The 21,306-nt window shown below is 43.4% G+C and overlaps 1 protein-coding gene across 1 annotated transcript in view; it reads right to left on the minus strand.

Moving 5' to 3' along the window:
• Positions 1 to 17,555, minus strand: part of PLA2R1 (phospholipase A2 receptor 1) — a 142,083-nt gene extending 124,528 nt beyond the window's left edge. The window contains 2 exon segments of the mRNA XM_079131752.1: positions 945 to 1,328; positions 17,115 to 17,555. Coding sequence (XP_078987878.1) covers positions 945 to 1,328; positions 17,115 to 17,214 — 484 coding nt within the window. The 5' untranslated portion in view covers positions 17,215 to 17,555.
• Positions 17,556 to 21,306: the final 3,751 nt, after the last annotated feature.

A 21,306-nucleotide genomic window follows, 5' to 3' on the forward strand; every position in this document is an offset into this window, starting at 1 on the left:
TTTGCAGTACTTGCTTTATTGTAGCGAGCCCTGAAAATGTCTTGCTCTTAGCTCTGTTTACTCATTCTTTGCAGTCCAGGGGAAGATCTTGCCTTGGGCCTTAGGAATTACTTTCTCTGCTTCCAAGGATGTTCTAGAGTCCTTAGGAGGACATGCTCTTATTCAGGCATAATTCTGCAGAGTACCATGAGAGGAGGGACTTCATCTGCCTTGTTGGCTTTTATAAACCAGGTGCCTAACACTGTGATGAAGAATAGGTAGCAATTAATAAGTGTGTACAGGTTAGATGGATGGAGAAAGCTACACAACAAACCTTCAGGGAAATAACTAGGTTTTTAGAATTTAACTATGTGACTTTTTGTTTTCTGTTTTAAAATGCCAAAGATAATAGAGCTGTAGAAAATATAAGTCCCCTTATAAACTGTGCCCCACACACCATGCTTGGTACACACCAAATATTACATTATTTATCATCCAGTACCTTTAGCATGACCATGGCACGGATGCCAGCCAGGCATTAGGAGTCATCTGAGTGCCACTCAGACACACCTCCACAGGTCGACTGATTCTCTGCAGTAAGACAAGTGGCAGGAGGCTTATATTTGTCATGACAAAAGCCTTTACCTCAAAGATCGTTTCTTCACTTTCCTTTTTTTTTTTTCTCCCTTTTGTTTTTTCTTCTCTTTTCTATTGATTTCCAAAGCTAAGTTAAGTGTTTTTTTCCTTCAATATCTTTAAATTGTGAGAAGTTCTGCCTTTTTACCAGAATTTGGCACATGCACTCCAAGACCTTAGTAATCTTTTTACCATAATTGTAATCATAATCAAGGAAGCCACTAAAATAGATTTGCTACGAGTCCCTTGGCATTGCAGACTGCAAATATCTACTTTTTCTAAACACTGTGTACTATTCCCATGTGTGCTCTGATTTAAAGTAACTCTACCTTTGTGAAGATGTTCACAAATGTCTCCATCACCCGACATATAGGAAATCCACTTATGAAGATGTTTCCTTGAGGCCACAACCATGTCGTCCTGCTTCACCTGCACCATGTACTGGAGTGGGCCCGTGATCATCTTCCTGTTACAGCGCCACCTCAAGGAAACGAGGGGGGAGTCACATTCATATATGCTTAGTGGCTGCTCTGGATTAGATAAATTCAGGCCCAGGCAACCGCTGCCTCCTACGTTGAAGAGGTGGTAGTTTGAAACCCATTTCCACAGCATGTACTTGTTTGGCTGTTTGCAGTTCTCCAGGGTCAGTGCAGATTTACCTGCTTGGATACATTTCTTGAGACTCTCACTTTGGATAATGAATATTCCTTTATCTGTAACAAAAAATAAAAGATGTGGTATGCAACTTCCTGATGTAATTAACTAGTGCCATGAGGATCCTGTGCACATATCTAAGCTGGGCTAGGTCATAGCTGCCAGACATTTTAGATAGAACTGGAGCAGATGGGTAGGCTGTACTTGAAGGGCTTCCTTTGTATAAAACAGAAGTATTTGGGGGAAATATAAAAGGACTTAGTAGAGATAATGGAGACCTCTGATCTAAGATTCCCTTGGCCATAGAGAAACAAAACTACCTGTCAATCATTTGGTGGTATTGATGAGAGAAAGCACTTAACCCAACTGGAGAGAGAGTGATGATACTCAGCACAAGGGGGAAGGGCGTTGGGGGTCCAGGAATGTGGTGATACTTTAAGTTTTATTCAAACAAATGCCTGGATGTTAGGAACATGACAGCTGAGCTACTGAAATGAAAATCTCTACCACCAAGAGGATATAGTAAAGTGCTGGACAATTTCCCATGCTGGCAAAAAAAAATAATCCTTCTCCACTTTTGCTCACTGTGCTGAATCCATCAGGAGTAGGAAGGTGGCAACATTTTCTTTTTCAGGAGTAGCCTGGTTGCATGGGACTGGCGGCAGCAGGTGAATGCAGGACACTAGCTAACGCCCTCACAACTAGATAAAAGATAGGTGCTGGAGCATCATGACAGTGGTAGAAACCAGAGTACACATAGGCATGTGGAGGAAGCAGGCATTTTGTGACATATTCCTGAACTCTTCCCTCTGGAGCCAGAAGAAGGAATCTGGGTGAGTTTCCTGTGCAAAAGCTAGTGGGGCCCAGCCAGGGAATATGCTATCTTCCTGCCAGTTACCTGACTTTACCTCAAGCTGGTGACTGGAAGTCATCTATTGCACAATAATTATGACTGTGTTTTCTCACAGGTTTTTTGAAGATAATAATCATGTCTTCATTTTTTGAAGAAGATAATCATGACTTTGAAGATGACAATCATGTCCAAGCACAGAGTATCCTGAACACAATGTCCAAGCTCAGTAAGTGCTCATTGTTGACTGAAATTTCCAGTAGTTGCTGTTGAGGCCCATGGTTGCTGAAGCTCCCCTCTGCTCTGAAAGTCTGGTCAGGGCCGAGAGCTCTTTTGCTCTCTCCTTAGCTAGGCTCCCATCTTAGATTCTATTTCAGAGCTCCCAAGGCACATAATCAGGTTCCCTTACAATGGCCAGGGTTTAGGGAGGGTCTTGTCATGCCAGGAGCAAGATACGTCTTTAAAGAGATTTGGAATAGTGCAGAATGAACCTCCTCATGTTTGGGTGTTAGGGAAAAATGCTTCACTTTTGGTAAACTTCTTTGGTTTCTCCAAAGTTAATCTGGCCAAGGAGAATGGATTTATGGTAACCAAAATCACTTAAGACACCATTAAAAAAATTTGTCAATGTATTAATGAAAGCCATACCTCATTTAATAATTGATAACCTTTCTTATAGTCATGTGTTTGAGAAGTTAAATTAGTTGTCAGAAAATTGCTTTGATCACCATACATCAAAGCAAAAGAGAAGGGAGTGGCAGTGGTGGGGGGGAGTTAGAGAATGAATGGTTTTAGGGAGATTTCATTTAGATCAGGAAATTTGTTTTCCTAATGAAGGCCACGTCTATATGGTTATTAGTAATAGTCACTCAAAATCTAATCCACCTTTCATCAATGTGATCTGGACTCTGATAATTAACCTTCCTTCCAACCCTCCTTTTCACCTTTTCATGCCTGGGTAGAATGTTAACTTTAATTTCTGTTGTAATCTACTAATTACTTTCTAGCTAGCTCAGAGTTCCATTAATTTTTCATTAAAGGATAATTATTTTACTATGATGGTACTGTAGCTTAGCTTTTACTTAATATATACTTTCAAATATATCCAGATCTGGGCTTCAGTTAATATACCTAACACAGATAGGTAGAATAGCTGGCCCAGTGGCTAAGAGCTCTGGAGAACAGAAGTGGGCAGATTGCTTGATCTCTGAGAGCAACACCTTTCCAAAGCAGAAGATATCAGACAAACCCAGTCCATGCTGCTTGATATTGGGGTACCATTACATGCCCATGTCAGCTGCCTATAGGATGTAGCTCTGAAAAAGTTCTACAAAGTGTTTCATGAACAAGTACCTGGGGATCACTTATAAAAGTAAACATGCTACCTCCAAATATATTAAGCTAATAAATGACCTGATCCCATTTTCCCATTAAGTTATAATAAAATCTGAGTCTAAGCACTCCATAAATCCACTAAAGAGAAAACTGTTTCAAACAGACTGTGAGGAAACCCACTATAAGTATCAATATTCTGATTATTACTATGTGCACATGAGTTGTCTCTAACAAAACTATAATGTGGAAATGGGCTGCTAATCCTTAGTGTGCATAGTTGCTGGATTTCCAAAAGGATGAAAATCAAATGTGGGAGGAATCAAGATTGATTATATATGTCAAGGACATCAGTTCTGCTTGAACACTGATTAAGTGATTAATGAAGTACTGCCAGAATTACTAAATCTCTTTGCAGGAAAATGTTATTATGCTTCCCTTCATAATTATAAGTTTAGGAGGAGAAGAAGAAGGATTAATTTACTAGAAGTAACTTATAAGCTAATTTCCATCCTTTAAAAAAAAGTCCATGGGAGACAGTTTTTCTACTTTCTACTTCTGACTTCCTTCTAGGAGGATAGGGATTTTAGGACCCATTTTTGGATGCCATCAGATAACATGTACTCTTTTAAGGAGTGGGCTGAGAATGTTTCTTTGATCAACTGTTAAACTTAAATTTGGGAAATTTCTTTCATGACATATTATTTCAATAAAATATTTCATTCATTCATTAATTCAATAAGCATTCACTATATGTGATGCTAGAGATAGAGAAATTATTTGCCTAAATATCTGTCCTTTGAAACTGTATCTGTTTATTCTGAAACCATGGAAATTTTCCTAGTTAATAAATAGAAAGAAGTTCCATTAGTTCTAAAGGAAACACTATAATCGCACTCAATATAAGCCCTTTAAAAACAAGTGATAAAAGTCATGAACAAGAAAACAGACCAAAATTAAAGACATCTTACTGGATCCTCAACTGATGTCACGTAAGAGGTGGGGGTAAGAGATGTCACATTTTTCAGGGGTGACAAAACAGAACAGTGCTGCAGGAATATGGGTGTGGAGAGGAGACTAACTTTACCCAGAAGCTCACAAAACCATGAGCTTCAGAGCTGGATGGGACTCTAAGGATTACTTGATTGAACAATTCTTTTACTGTCCCCACCAAATCTATTTTGTCTTAGAAGTTTTAGGCCCCTATAACCAATGAGGACCATATTCAGTCTAGACATAGCTGTATTTACACGCATTTATTTGTAACCTAGAAACGTAGAAGGAAGAAAATGAACTGGTGTAGATTGTTGCTGAACTTTTTGAAGTAGGTCTCTGGAAATTTCAAACAACCAACGTGTGTGGGGTGCCTAATCCTGCATGTGCTAGACCCCAGCAGGTGGGGATGGTGCTATGTCACAGTGCTGGTCCTCTAGCCACCCATATGCTCCTTGGCAATCACTGAAATGGGTGGAAGTAATTATAAGTAATTATAACTCAATGCCAAAATATATTTAGACCTAAGAGATGAGAGCACAATGGGGAGGAAGTCAAGGGGAAAAGGCAGTGGTTGAGTGTAGAAGATCGGAGAGTCGACCAACCCCCTTGCATTTTCAACCCACAAACACTTATTAGGGACCTGATGTTTGTAACAGTAGGGGTACACTCACGAACAAGACAGGCAAAGATTCTTGTCCTTGTCACAGTGGTCAGGAGAGGGGGGAGCATCAATATATAGATGGAGAGGCAAGAGATCATGCAGAGGGGACGTTCTGGAGAGAGAATGTCACCAAAGCTCATAGATGATGGAAATAATCAGCTCCAGGGTGATGACAGTCTGGGGAATGAAGGGAAGGGAGGGGGCGTGGGAACAGAAGGGACAGTGGAGTGAATCTGACACGACTTTCCTACGTACATATGTGAACATAGTGAATCTCCACATCATGTACAACCACGAGACTGGGGTCCTAATTAGAATAAGATGTACTCCATGTTTGCATAAATACATCAAAATATATTCTTCTGTCATGTATATCTAAAATAAATAAAAAATACAATTTAAAAAAGATACTGACAGTAGTAGAATGTGAGGTTAGAAAGAGGTAGTTTGGGGCCATTTTATGAAGAACTTGAGTTTTATTCAAAAGTTTGAATATTATTCTTCAGATGAAAGGCAGCTTTAGGACAAGACATGACTGAGGCTGTGGTGTAAAAGATGAATCAGGGTGGCGAATCATTCAGCAAAAACATTTACAGAGCACCTACTATGTGCCCAGAATTGTTTTAGGTGCCAAGGCAATCAAAGAAAAATGACCAAGCTCCTGTCCCAGAGTTCTCCCTTAGTTGGGAGGAGATGGTACCTGAGTACACTTGAGAAAGAGTCTGGAGACTACTGATGTGATCCAATGGTGATGCAAAGGACAAGAGGAAGCAGTGAGACCTAGCCAACAGGGAGACACTGCATACCGGGAAGAAGTAAGTGGATTAGGTGATGGATGGAACGTGCTGTGCTACGGTTGGACATGGTTTGAGTGTGTCCCCCAAAGATTCATGTGTTGGGAGCTTGGTTCTCAGTGTGGCAATGTGGTCGAATTTTTAAGACACGGGACCTAGTAGGAAGTAATGAAGTCACTGAGGGTGCTGTCCTTGGAAAGAACTGATGCAGTTCTCATGGGATTCTGGTTGGTTCTGGTGAGAGGATTGTTTAGAAAAGGAACAAAACTGCCTCCTCCCTTCTCTCTGGCTTCCATTCTTGCCATGGGGGATCTCCCTCCCGCATGCATTTTGGCCAAGATGCCATCTACCATGAGATACTTCACAGAGCTGAATCAATGCCAGCACCATACCCTTGAACCTGCAGAACAGTGAGCTAAATCTATTTTCTTTATGAAGTCCAAGTCTTAGTTATTTCATTATAGTAACAGAAAACTGACTAATACACGAAGATTCTGGAAAGGTAGTTGTAAAGAATCATTTTTTTGACTTCAAGTATTCAAAGGACAGTCAGAGGCCTGCCAATCCCTACAGTGCCAAGATGTCAGAGGCCAAAGCCCAGGGCTGAGAGTACAGTTTGATATGTACAGTGCCAACTGGAGGTTCCTATAGGAAGTGACCTTAGGACCCCTTCCAATACCTCTACCTGCCTTTGATACTGTCTTTGACTTGAGACAACTCTTCTTTTAGCACTGGCTGAGTGAAGGTTTGGAGCGTTAAGTGACTAGGATGAGGTTTGAACTGGTAGACCTCAATGAAGTGTCTGCACTTTTAACAAAAACACTTGAAACAATAAAATAAAATTCCTAAAGAAATACTATTTTTTTATGGTGGCATTTTAAGAAAGCAAAGAGCTTCCTGGTATTCAATAAATTTCACTATGACAGAGTTCACTGAATCCAACTACACACATACAGCTGGCCCCTGTGCTGCTCTGTGTTAAGAGAACTGGAAGGAAAAGTTCAAGTATATGGTTCACGTCAAGTGCAATGTTTAAGACAAGCTATTAGGAAGCCACAGCCTGCAAGCTGCAACCCAATTTCAATCTCCTAGCCCAGTCCCCTGGGCTCAACCTCTTCTACTCCATTTGCCCACGCAGCTCATGCTGGACTCACGCACTTCCTGCCTGCAGCCTCTCTCGAGTTGGTCGGTTTTCTTGCTGTTCCTATAGCATTTCTGTTTTGGCAGGGATGGGGCCCAGAAGTTAATGGGGAGGGCATCTCTCTGTAACCAGAAGGTGGGCAGCTTCTTCTGGAGATGTGTCCGCCTTTTCCAGCATCACAGATTTGGGTTTGTCATGTCCCCTTCAGTGAACAATAAAGGGATGTTGTAAGCTGCTCACTGCTGAGCAATATGAGAAATCTGGGTTCTTCGCATGACTTTCTAAACCAGGAAGTGAGGAATTTCCCATGCCGGCAGCAAGGGGCACATGTAAAGTTCTTGAAAGAACAGATTCACTGGACCATGTGAAAAGTGTGCCCACTCTTCTGACCCCTTTCTGCATGAAAATGTGCATTTTAGGTCAAATCATCCAAGTTTTGGTGTATGTCTTTGAACAATCTGAAGTCTTTGGGTTTTTGTCAATTGCCTTCTATTAACTCAAAAGTTACATAAGTACCTAAAAAAAAAAAAAAAAAAAAAAAAAAAAAAAAAAAAAAAAACTTCTTGAATTGGGAGGCTGAGGCAAGAGGACTACAAGTTCCAGGTCAGCCTTAGCAACTTAGCAAAACCTTGTATCAGAATTAAAAAGGGCTGGGATTTAGCTCAATGGTAGAGTGCCCCTGGGTTCAATCCCCAGGTCCACAAAAAGCAAGCAAGCAAATAAAAACAAAAACAAAAGCAAGACAGCCACCTTCGCTCCTCCTGTTGCAGGACATCCTTCTCTTTTCCTGTCCTAGCATTGTCCTTGACTCTGAGCCTTCTTTATTCTCCTGCAGCTTCTGAACCTGGATAATCAGCAGCTCCACAGGCCCTTGGGACCCCTCTTGCTAAATCTTTTTACATATTCTCTTCCCCTCTCTCTCTAATCTCCCCAAATTGCTGCTCCAAGTTCCAAGAAGAACACAATACTCTCTCACATGTGGGAAAAATGAAACCCAGCTTAATCAGCTCCGCTGGGCTGCACTTTTGTGAGGCTTCAAATTGCCTGTTACCAACCACTGTGGGAGGGTTAACCCATTCACAGGGCCCTTGCGGTTCTTGCTCCCATTCTCTCAGTTCCACTCTCTTTGTCCTGGCTCTTTGCTACAACTCGCTATCTTAGCAATGCATTTTTAAACTAAGTTGAAAACATTTTTCTTCCTTTTAGCTTATGGTCTATTCCCCCATCACTTGGCCTTTATTTAACTGCAAAGTACCCAAAAGACATTGCTGGTATAAAAACCATTATTCACAGTGGCTTTGTTATTATCCTATAGATGGTGTTGCAAACATATCATCTCAGTCACCAGGGAGCTTTGGAGTTATGGCTCGAAAGGAGAAGACAGACATTGTTCAACTTTCCTCACAGATGCCTGCATGTTAAAGCCCTGGGGGAAATGACACAAAGACTAGGTCACCAAAGCAAACGAAAACAGAAAATAGCTCCACCATCAACCAAAACAAGTCTGGAAATAATATGACATTACTGAAGGCAAAAGTGTTTACACTGAGCTATCCATCTTAACTGCTTTAAGAATATGCCTATTTCATACTATATTTATATTATATGCCTATTTCACACACACACACACACACACACACACACACACACACACACACACATATATTTACTTAAGTTCAAGGTAGAAATTAAAACCAAAAAAAGCAAAACAAACTTTTAATGGTAGACATATTATTAATCTCTATATTAGTTTGCTAGGGTTACCCTAAAAAAGTACCATGAACTATGTGGCTTCAATGACAAAAATTAATTTCCTCACTCTTCTGAAGGCTGAATGTAAGATGAAGGTGTGGTGCCCTTGGTTGCCTCTGATGGCTGAGGAAAGGATCTGCTCCAGGCCTCTCTCCTTGACTATCTTCTTCCTATGTCTCTTCATAGAATCTACTTTCCATGCATATTTCTGTGTTCAAGTTTCCCCTTCTGATAAGGATGCCAGTCATGTGAATTAGAGCACTCTAATCACCCCCTTTTTTTTTTATGGTACCAGGGATTGAACTCAGGGGCACTAGATCACTGAGTCACACCCCCGGCCCTATTTTGTATTTTATTTAGAGACAGGGTCTCACTGAGTTGCTTAGTGTCTCACTTTTTGCTGAGGTTGGCTTTGAACTCTCTATCCTCCTGCCTCAGCCTCCAGAGCTGCTGGGATTACAGGTGTGCACCATGGCGCCCAGCTCTAATCACCCCATTTTAACTTGTTTACCTCTATAAGGACCCTATCTGCAAATAAGATCTCATTCCAAAACCATATGTTTGGGGGTGACTGTCCCCATCCCTTTTATTCAGGCTGGCTACATGATTCACAGGGTTCAGGGTAAGTTGAAAATGCATGGCACTGGCTGGACATGGGGAAGTCAAATCAATTTCTCCTTTCCAAGGGCCCACAAGGGATTACAACATCCGTGAGTGCTGTGCTTGGCACACACTCAGTACCTGGATGGAACACAGGTGATGGTTCCCACACAGTCCTCACAGAACATGAAATGGGACTGCCAGCTCAGGGGGTGCAGCAGCTGCTTTGTCCTGCCCTGCGATACCACAGAGTGTCCAATCCCAGGCCCCAGGCCCAAGGTCTCTGGCCCCCAAACCTCAAGGCAATGTAGTTGCCACTTCGGGTGGAAGGCAGCAGCGACAGTTGAGCAGGAGTGGTAACTGAGAACCCATCCTGGGAAGTTTCACCAGGTGGAACTGAGCCCCTTCACACAAGGCACAAAAATTCAAAAGTTAAGGAACCAGGAGCCCAAACTACAGAGCACCAAACCTAAGCAAACCTGAGCATGGGACTCTGGGTGACTGTACCGGGTTCATGCCCATGAAGCCTGCTCTGTTCTTATTTGAAAACAGTTAACACTGTGGAAACAAAACAAAACAAAACAAAACAAAACAAAACTTTGACAAACTACAGAGCCCTTCTCTTAGGGTAGATCTGTTTGAAGCTAGAAGATTAGCTTGGTTTCTCCATCTACAAATAAGGTTCCTATCAGTACTGGCAACATGGGATTTAATTTTATTTTATTTTTGTACTGGGGATTGAACCCTGAGGCACTTAACCACTAAGCCACATCCCCAGTCCTTTTTATTTTTTATTTGGAGACAGGTTCTTGCTAAGTTGCTTAGGGCTTCACTAAGTTGCTAAACTGGCTTTGAACTTGCAATCCTCCTGCCTCAGCCTTCTGAACCACTGGGCTTATAGTCTTGCGCCACTGTTCCTAGCTGGTGTCCTGGTATCTTGATAAGATGGCCTCAGTTCTTCAGTGGTAATGAGAATAAAAGCAAACTGAGATTGAACATGGATGGTACCAAAGAGCAGCAAAATAAGATCATGTTTACAGTTAAATAATCACTTTGAATTTCCTGTTTATAGTTTCATCATTGAAAAGTTCTCAAGAGCAGAAAGCAGAAAGTAAGAAATAGCAAAACTTTTTAAACACATTTCTTTGAAACTATGGTAGTCTGGAAAGTATCATAAATTGAAAAGTCATATGGTCACACATGAAAGTAGAAACCTCTTGTTTTGTTTGGCTCTGTATCACAGAATCCACATTATAGAAATCCTAATTATAATCCTCTACTTTTTCGATGGGTTTATAAAATATTTTTCCCTAAATGTCTTGAGACAGTATTTATAAGGTGCTCTTTTGTAATTTTATAAACAATAATATTTCTTTTCATTTTGATCAATTCGAGCTATAAAATTTATGTTCCTAGCTGTGTATTGGAATATCTCCTAAAAAGCTTCCATGAATAAGTTATGAAAACAAATTGAGAGAGTGTCTATAAATGCCTTAAATATTTTACTTTGATAGATTATATGAGGATTTGCCACATAGGGATGTGTTCAGAAGAGGCAACACAAAGACACTGTTGCTTCAGAAAACCTGAGATAAATAAGCACATTGTTAGGTCAAGGAAGAGGAGTGGAGGGAACATGTGGGCTATCCCTGCAGCTCAACCTTTCTGGGCATTGGTAGGAATGTGCACTGTGTAGTGTCAGTTACTGTGACAACACCAATGGGAAAAGAGGTTAAAGGATTAATGAGAAAGCATAAATAGGACCAGGAAAGTTGGAAATCTATTCTGATATGCAAAAGCTCACAAGGAAAGGAGCCCATTTGAGAAGGCAGGATATAAAACCAGAAAGTGGAGAGATGCTGAAAGATGATGGACAGAGACAGCAGAAACTATGTCCAGATGGCTGGAGTGATTCACCAACAGGAAGGGCAGCTAGACCACTCTCTGATCATGCTTTTACTTAAATTTCAAATCTCCAGATTAAGGGAATGGCTCATTGCCTAGGGACATAGGAATTGCCTAGCACAATAAATAAATCAATAGCTTTGCACATTTCTGCTTTATGAAAATATTCACTCCCACATGTGGAACTAGTGGTTTGGAAAGGGAGGAGTTGCAGAAAGCAAGGAACTAACCTCCTGCTCCTCCTGCAGCAAGTTCAAATTGCATGTTCCTGCCTTGCAGCAGGATACAGAGTGAACTAGGTCATGGGGTCACATAGCTATGTCTAGGGGTCCTCTGAACTAGCAAGTGCCTGAAGGATTCAGGACATATTCTTTTACAGATGAAGAAAGGTTAGGTAACTTATGCCAATGGGAATGTGCCTAAGTTACTTAACTCTGCTTCATCTGCAAAAGGGTTGGTATTAATACCACCTACCTCATTGCTGTGAGGCTTCTATGTGGGGATGTACGTAAAACAGCACAGAGTAACTACTCCCCAAGGGTTAGGAAATATTAGGAGCAAAGAAGAGGGGCAATTTTACCTTTGTGCTAGAAATGGAAGCTCTGGGGAAATTGTGGGGCCACAGCTGCTCCCCACTGCTGTCTCCAGGAAGTGGCTCTCAGAAACTTTCCCCACGTGGTAATTCCTCTTCCTTTTCTTGCCACTTGGCCCCACTGTCCTGAACCACTCTTTTCCACATTTGCTATGACTTTGATAGCAGCACACCCCCATTACCTTCCCACCCCATGGTCTTTAACTTTCCCATGGATGACCCAGCACTCTGGCCAAGTGCATTGTGTCATGACCAGCATGACAAAACAAAACAGAATGGAATCAACTAGAAAAGAGGCAGCAGGTCACACTAGGTAAGGATTTTTTTTTAAAGGAAATTTTTGTTTCAGGTATGTATAGGGGTGTGTGTGTGTGTGTGTGTGTGTGTGTGTGTGTGTGTGTATTGCAGGTTGTGATGTAAGATATATTGCTTTGGGGGGCTATGGGGCACTTTACCACTGGGCTACATCATCCAGCTCCTTTTATTCTTTATTTTGGAACAGAGTCTCACAGCCTTGCTAAGTTGCTGCTCCCCCTGTCTCAGCCTCATGAGTTGCTGGGATTACAAGCATGTGCCACTGTGCCTGGTGCAAAGTACACTTCTTATTGTGTCTCACCAATAAGAGAGTTCTGAGCTCTTGACTCCAGATTTAATACTGCTCTAGATGTTTGGTTCCTTGACCTTCTTTGCTGTGAGGACCTTTTTTCTCCACTTTTGTGACCACTTCTACAACCACACCTTATATATGGTCACTACCCAGAATGGACCCCTCTCCAAAACCTGGAATTTCCATTGAATTACCAGTACTCTTCCTATTCTGCAACATCTTTATTACCTTTTTATTTTTAAACCTTATTTCTTGAATCTGAACTTCTAACGCCTCAACATTCCTGCTAGAATTGACTCAGCTGAATTTGAACTTTCTAGGCGATCTCTTTGCTGCTCTCCACAATTACCCTTTTCACGTCTCAAACTGACCATGGCATCCCTAAACCTAAAAGTGTGATCTAGTTCCCCTTTGTCCAATATGAGGTTCTCCTCTGCTGTACCCAATTTACTCACCCAGATTTTATTTCCAGCAAGAATGACTCCAACTAAACTCTTTACTTCTTCATTTCTCTCATGCTTCCAAATATAGACACATCACAGCTTCTTGTCCTGATTTTGACCCTACCCTGGGGATCTACCCTATCCATAGGCCCTGATGACGCAGTACCCCTGTGTGCAGCTCACATCCCTACCATGGCCAATTAGCCATGGGAAGGCCTTCAATTCAGTATTAGAGCACAGGGACTGGCCAGCATGCTGGGAACAGTGTGACTAGCCTCCTCCTAGGAAGTCGAGGGACTCTTCCCAGGAAGCTGTGGGAGCTACACATGAGAGTCTTGCAAGTAGAAGCAGAAGAAACCAGACAACAGAAAGAACCAGCAGGAGCCACCATGTAGCTCCTGAGAGCAAAACAGGAAGTAGCTGGTTCATTCCAGTGACCAATTCCCAGGTCCTAGGAGGCCTGGCTGCATAGGAAAACCTATTCCTGGGTCCTCTTGAGATCCTGGGGCCTTTACAACTCCAGTGACCTTCTGTGGACTTTTCCCCTTGCATCTAAAAGAGCTCAGATAGGATCTTTCAGCTCACTAAACTTTCACTGTTGCTAATACATGATTCTGTTTTTCCCATAAAATATGCTTTACCAGGAATGTTCTCTCATATTTCCTCCCATATGGCAGCTACCTCCTCAGCCTTTAGGAAAACAAATGCCCCTTTGTGAGTGTCCAGTTCCCAGGCCAGTCCCTCCTCTGCATCCCTTCTGCACTTTGCTTGTTGCTGTTATCATAACACCTACGGGTCTGTTTTGTAATAATTTGTGTTTCTGCTTCTGTCTCTGGACTCTCGGCTTCTTGGGGAACTGTGTCATAGCCTATGCACGATTTTCTCTCTCCAACATGGAGAGTCTAGCAGGTTCTGTTGGTTCAGGACTCACACCCCTACCCTGGAGCTCACTCTCCTACAGGCATGTACTGCAGCTCACTTTGTGACTTTTTTCTAAGAGTGTTTCAGGCAGACCAGAAACCTGGTGACTTACGTGCCAGGAGTGACCCTCATTCAATGAGAGCAGGATTGGGGGGGTATACACCTCAGTTTCCTGCCCCTCAGGGGGCTACTGGGATCTACACAGGGCACCAGAGAGTTTTTTATGAAATCGAGCCCCAGTTGCCTGTAGAGACTTCCTTTCTCTGCTTCCTTTCCTCGATACTTACTGTACTTTCTAGAATCACCTCCCAAATAAACTACTTGTGTTCCAATGAGTACATATCTCAGCAACTGCTTTTGGACGAGACCAAACCAAGACAACAAAGGCACATAATGCTTAACAGGGAAGGAAGACAGAGGCCTCTAGTCACTTGTCTCTCTTCACATTGGCAGAGATGTCAAGAGATGCCATCCCTTCCATTTCACTTTCTCTCTTTACATAGCACCCCATGGCCAAGCAAGCTGACCTCATGCTCATCTGCACCTTCTCTCCCCTTCCTCACTGGTTGTTCAGAAGAGCCTACCCTACCTGTTCCCAGGCCTGATAGAGCCTGGGGCTCCTCACACTCCTGCCGCTGGGAAGCTGAGCACTGCTGGAGGAAACTCCTTCTGTCTTGGTTGGGGCCAGTTCACATTTATGATAGTCAATCCCCAACAAGGCTTCAAAATTTTTTCTTGTACTCAGGTCATTTCCTGTAGCAATGACTATGCCTACCTTTCACCAGGATGCTCTGACCAGTCTTCATTCTGCTTATCAAGTTTTAGCCCTTGTTAGAAGAATGGACCAGATTCTGGGTAAAGGGAAACAAACACAATACAGTCCCTTGGTATAGCCAACTAGAGGTAGGAGACAGGCTCCAGACATACCAAGTACAGGACTGTACTTGTATTCAGAATGGTGAATAATTGGTACAGGGTTGTCAATTTGTCAGAATGGTTTGAACTGGCCAGAGGACAGAGGTGCCATAGTGACAGTGCAACAAAGTGACAATGCTTGGGTAAATATTATTATTACCTCTGTTTTTACAAAAGAGGAGACTGAGGCACAGAGCAGCTAAGTAACTTACTCAAGGTCACACAGCTGGTAAGTGGCACAGCTGGGGTTGAATTTAGAATCTGGCTCTGAAATGCATGAACTTAACTACTATTTGACATTCTATCTATTGATTTTTGAATACAAAATTATTGACAAATGATTGAAAAGTCAGCACAATAAAATCCATCATTTGTCTCCCAAGGCTGGTATACTTATAATACATACCTGATCAATCAACAGTACATATCAGATATAACATACCAAATAATTCAGATTAAAAATATTATATGTAAAATCTGATGTGAGTTATTATATATTCATTATTAGCAGATATGAGAAAAATGAGTGCATTTTTCTTTCAGTTGCTCTGCGGATATCAATCGTGGCTAAAGATGAATTGATGTAGTATATGAACACAACGGTAAACTGAGGCGCCCCCAAAAAGGCTAACTACATGGTAGCCGCACCCTCAGCTTCTGCATCTAAAGAATGTATGGTTGGAGTGTACGTGTTAGTTCCTTTCCAACACTAAGATTTTACTTTTCTCTCTTTGTATAGATAAAATCTTGATTTCAAACTTGTCTAGAGTACACTTGAAATTCCACTAATGCAGGTGACTACAGTCTGGGAGATCAGCCTGGGTGAGGATTACTACACACTCTGCTCTTTGGGACACCAGTAGCAGCATTTTCATAGCGAAGAATATCTACTTTGACTGTGCAGAACTCCTTCAGATCTGCAAACTGTACTAGGTAGGTACCGGAGGTAGCAGAGTACTGATTTCAGAGTGCCCCTGAGTACTAAAAAGAAGGCACTCAGTAACCATCTCAGGCCAGGATTTGGATCTGCCACATATAGAAAGGATTAGCCCATCATGCTAACTCTGGCTCAGAGGATCACCAGCACCTGCTCTCTGTGTGGCCCAGTTCCAGTTTCTGTCATATGAGCTGCAGCCCTGACCTACCACGGAGTGCTCAGGGAAATCCCACATGTCAAAATGAAAAGAGATAACCACTGCATGGCAGACTCTTCATTGGGATGGACTATACCTATGAGGTCTTATGTGCATGCACAGGAACAGTTTTTACTGAACTGACCAAGAAGGTAAGACTATTTCTGACCTTTGGCCACTTTCGAATGAGTGGTGTTGTTCAACCTGTCCTGATATAGCCTCTGGGAAGTGTTAGGAAGTTCAGTACAGAAAAGAATATCTCAAAACAAACAAACAAACAAACAAAAAACACCTATGTTGATAAGGCACAAAGAAAAATGCAGACATTGATCACAACTTGTTTTACCCGGCTGCTCCAAACTTCTACACAAAGGCAGAGAGGATGAGGTTTCCAAGAGGTTCCTCCTGGTTTAACTACCCCTAACTCCTCTAAACACAGACTTTTGCTCTGGAATGCAGTTTTCTCCACCTTAGAGGTGGCCTGTTCCTGAATGAGAGACCTCGCAGGTCAGAAACCTCTCTTTAGGGCTCCTTACGCATCCCTTTTAAAAACCTTACTGGTAGGTACGTGCTCAATAAATGTTTGCTGAATTGATCCCTGTGTGCACGTGAATGTTTTGGGGGTAACAATCTTCAGTGGTCCATGGATACTACAGACCCTAATATTCCACTTACAGAAACTAAGGAGCAAAGAGTAAACTTGTGCAAGCTCATATAATTCATCTGGACCACAGAGCTTCTCTCTCCTACCTGGTCTGAGAAGTGTTAATAAAATTGAAGTCCCCCCATCCCAACCAAAGGGTAGAGCAGAAAGGCCTGCTTGGGGCTACTCGGTATGGGGCGGGGCATACTTTCCGGGCTTGCTTTGGGAGGGGACGAAGTAAACTTTTCCTGCCTTCTAATCCCAGGCCTGTCTGAATGCCTGAGACCCTCTCAAAGTTGAGTCAAAGGGTTCCAGGCCCCGCCCCTCGCCGCGCCCTGGGGTCAGGAACCTGGATGATGCGCGAACCTGGGAGCCAGGTGCCCCCCGCGCTGAGTGGGCAGAGGGACCACTTGGTCTTCAGAGCCTTGGGACCGCAGCCAAGCAGCCACCACTCAAACCCGCTGCCCTTGCCCGCCCCCAGCTTTTCCCCTTTCACTTCCCCTTTGACCATTACTCGCTCCTGGGGGTCGATCTGCTTCCCCGGCCCTGGGGACACTCACCCTGCCACTCGGGGAGCGCCGTCGCCAAACCCGCGGCGTAGGCCAGCGGGGTCCTCAGCAGCGGCAGCAGTAGCGAGGGTAGCAGCAGCGGCAGCAGCATCGCTAACCACTGGCCTCACTGAGCGCTCTTTGAGGCTCCTGCTGGGGCCAGAGCTGCGCCCGCAGCGCCCTGCTGCGATGCGGGAGGCGGGACCTCAGCCTCCTCCGCGCTCCACTCTTCCGCTGGCTTCACCACCCCTGCACCCCCTCTGCCACCCCTTGTTGCCGCAGTGTGCAGGCACTTGGGGCTCTGGGCTGGGAGACGCGAACGTCGCGGGTTTCCCCCGCCCTACCCACTCTGGCTTGGGGAAGGAGGAGGAAGAGGGAGTGGACCATCTGCCCATCCCAGAAATTCCTGCCTTTGGGGTGGGGAGAGCGGAGGGGTGAGGCTGCTGGGTGCTCGCTTCGTCGGTTCCTAGCCGCGTTCTCTTTTTGCCCGGAGACCCAAAAGGACTTGGGAGTAAACGAACTGAGAATCTCCGGGAACAGGAAGTCTGACATCTGGCTTTGCAAAGCCTGGGGTTCGGGTAAACATTGAGGTTTTCGGCGGCGGACAGCTGAGATTAAATCGAGCTGCTTGGTGAACGCAGGCGCTTTGGGAGGCTTTGAACTCCTCCGGAATGTGGAGCACTGGAGACCCCTGGGGGCCCGTGCTGGTCTCCATCCTTCTCGCTCCGGAGTAAACTGGAGGTTTTTCCATTGTTGACCTTCTTTCTGTTTTAAAATAGTCTCCCTCCCGCTTCTATCTCCTTGGATCCCTATATTATCCAGAAAAATATCCCACCCTATAGTTGAGAAACTGCGCCCAGAAAGGTGAAGTGATTTGCTCTAGGTTAGTCCTTAAACCAACGAGAGTTAGTCCCTAAACTACTAGTAAGTAGGACGACCCTGAATATGGTCCAAACTGCAGCCCTTCAGATAACCAGAACACTGAAAGTATTTAATACTCTTGGGAACAGACTAAAATAACATCTATCCTAAACAGGACCTTGACAGTAGTCATTAAAACATTAGGGGAGGGAGGAAAGCAAAAGGGGGCTGAAGAAAGAAAGAAGAAAAAAAGAAAGAAAGAAAGAAAAAAAGAAAAAAAGAAAGAAAAAAAAAAAGAAAGAAAGAAAAAAAGAAAGAAAGAAAGGAAGGAAGGAAGGAAGGAAGGAAGGAGGGAGGGAGAAGAAAAGAAAGAAGGAAGGGAGGGAGGGAAGGAAGGAAGGAAGAAAGGAAGAAAGGAAGGAAGGAAGGAAAGGTAAGGTAAGGTAGTGGGATCTTAGAGGAACTGTCTGTCTCAGCTGCTGACTGGCCATTACTAAACCAATGTTTTCAAGTAGAGCTGACCCAGTCTCAGTAAATGTGCCAAGAAAAGTTCAACCCTGGAGGAAATGCCCAGCAAGGACCAGGATTGAAGGTCAGAGTGAAATAGGAAAGACATGAAGATGATCGCCTTGGCTCAGTCCTGTAGGAACCTTTGAGACCCTCAGAAATGAGGACAAGAGGGATAACATTTGCCTGTAGATTCATGATTCCCATTGGTTAAGGAGATCCTAGGGTTGTTAATTCCCCAGCATACTTTTGCAGCATGGATGGACTTGAGAAGTGCTGGGACTGGAGGCAACAGGTGCCTGGCATGGCAAAAGGTGAGGCCCAGTCAGGTTACTTCCAGGCAGTTTGGGCGGGGCATGGGGATCACTGGAGGAAACCTCATATACAGAAGGTTGGAGCCAGAGGTGGGCTAAGAGAAAATTCCAATGTGTGTGCTCAGTCTTTAGCACGTAATTATATGTAGAAATCAGCCTTCCTGCCTGAAGACATGCAGAAAGGCGATATTTTTAGCATACCAGACCATACTGATTTCAATCACAAGCTATGTCCGTCTTCCCTACAGCCTCATGACTACATTGTTTTGGGAATATCTCCAGAGTGCTTGAGCTGGCCAGCATCGATTGCAGGTAACAGAGTGTGATAACGATATCAATCTCTGATGAGGGGCAGGACAGTGAGAATAAAGGAGAGACTGGGAGGAACTTGAGTAGGCATGGAAGGTCAAATATGTGCAGATAGGGTGGTGGATATTGAGAGGAAAAGGCTGCCTGGGATAGGAAGAAACTGTGAGAAAAACCATAAAGGTTAGAATGAGAAACACTATGGAGGCAGGGAGGAGGCATGCCTGGCTGGAACAAAGGGCAGACACTGGGACGCCCCAGAAAATGAGGCCAATCACTGGGACATTGGGCTACTTCCCACTGGCTGGGGGACCCGGGTAAGTTGTTCAGTTGCTGTGGACTTCAGTTTTATCCTCTGCATAACCAGAGGAAGAGGGGAAAGCCTTCCCTGACCCGTGGCAGATAGTATGAAATAGCAGAGCTCGAACCAAGTAGGCTAAGAAAGGGGAAACAGGTCACATTTCATTTTCAGAGCAATTAGTGTAATGAAGAGAGGTATGGACAGCGTTCTGGCCCACCCATACTGACCCTGCATCTCCTATTCAACAGTAGAAGACTCAGACAAGAGCTACCATCTTTCATGTCTTCCTGACGCACTGCAGCTTTGAGGTGGGTGGAAATCTGTGGTAGAGAACTTTTTAGGCTCCCAGACACTGAGAATTACTTTATTCCACTCTTGAGTTATGTTTCAAGTTTATAAGGCCATGTAGTGGCATAATTAAAAGAGGCCATTCAGCCATTTACCAGCAGGTTTCTTAGTCTTGCCTGGCCTTCATCTCCTATAATGTAAAATGGAGAGGATAATATTTGCCAATTTTTGAAAATATTTAGTGTTGTATTAAATGAGATAATGCATGCCTGGTGTGCGGCACAGAATCTGGCTTGTTATAAATGTTCACTTCTGTGAGCGTGCAGGGTGGGAGTGGGGTAGTGAGAACGAGAGCAAAGGAGAGCTCAGAAGCAAGACTGCAGAGCACTATGCCACCGGCAATTGTATCTCCTGCTCTCAGCCAGGAGAACACTGGGCAGGGCTCTGCCCTTGCAGGCCTCTGTACCTCTTCCATCGCCCTATTTATCTTTCAAGTTAGAGCTAGCTATTTAGTTATCTTCTCTCCTGATTGTGCTGTGCTTGAGGAACCATCTCTTACTTCTCTTTCAATCTCCAGGTCAGGACACATCCTGGCCCTTAGCTCTTGAAGAATCTCTGCAGCTTGAGTGAGGGAAGTGAGGAAGGAAATAAATAAGTTGAAATGAATATAGTGTTTGAAACTTGAGAAAAATATTAGAAGCCTGAATTGTGTTGAATGAGAATGGTGGAGAATACAGGGATATAAAACTCACTTAAGGCATAGTTTGTGGTTAAGGTCAAAATGAACAGTTTGTTTTGAGTAGGAATTGGGGTCTCAGCAAGAAGGAGCAAGACTCTAGTTCATAGTGGAGGATTACATAAGGGACTATTCACAAAAATATGGGAAAAGTGAAAGGATAGTGGATCACCAAGTTTCTGGCAAATGCTGGAAGCTATCACTACTATACCTCAGCCTGAAGGAACAAGGGCAGGAAGGGATTACAGAAGCCTAGTGTGTGTTGTGCTCTTGGGACAGGAGACATCCAATAGAACAGGACCACCAACTAAAGGCTGGCAGGGAGGAGGCTAACAGAATAAATATCCCATCTTTCTTCTCCTGCCCTCTAATTATTTCCCATTGAGTCCACAGAAGTCAGCTTCCCAGACCACAGAGCAGACTGACAAGCTACAAGCAGAAAGTTTGAAGAGGTAAATGAAGAATATCCAACACAAGCACCTGCTGTCCGTCTTTGTGCTGATGCAGAAGATACCACAAAGAACAGGGTCAAATGAGTCCTTGCCTGTTTTCATAGAGGTTGGAGTCCAGGGGGAGGAACAAACAGTGAACCAAGCAGTGTAGTAGAGGACAATGTATGTCAGGATGTGAGAATATATTTGAAGCTCTACATGTGCTTTGAAGGGCTCAAGGCTCAGAGAAGTCTTCCAAGAAAAAGTAGCATCCGCACTGGCACCAGGAATACTTAGCTGCCTTCAAAAGTTAGTTAAGACAATGAAAAGAAAAGCTACCAATTGGGAAAAAATATTTGCAAATCCTATATCTGATAAGGAATTTGTATCTAGAATATATAATTTTCAAACTCAACAATAAGAAAATACACAATCCAAATAACAAATGGCAAAAGAACTT

Source organism: Sciurus vulgaris, assembly GCF_902686455.1.
Source record: "Sciurus vulgaris genome assembly, chromosome: 3".
NCBI lineage: Eukaryota > Metazoa > Chordata > Mammalia > Rodentia > Sciuridae > Sciurus > Sciurus vulgaris.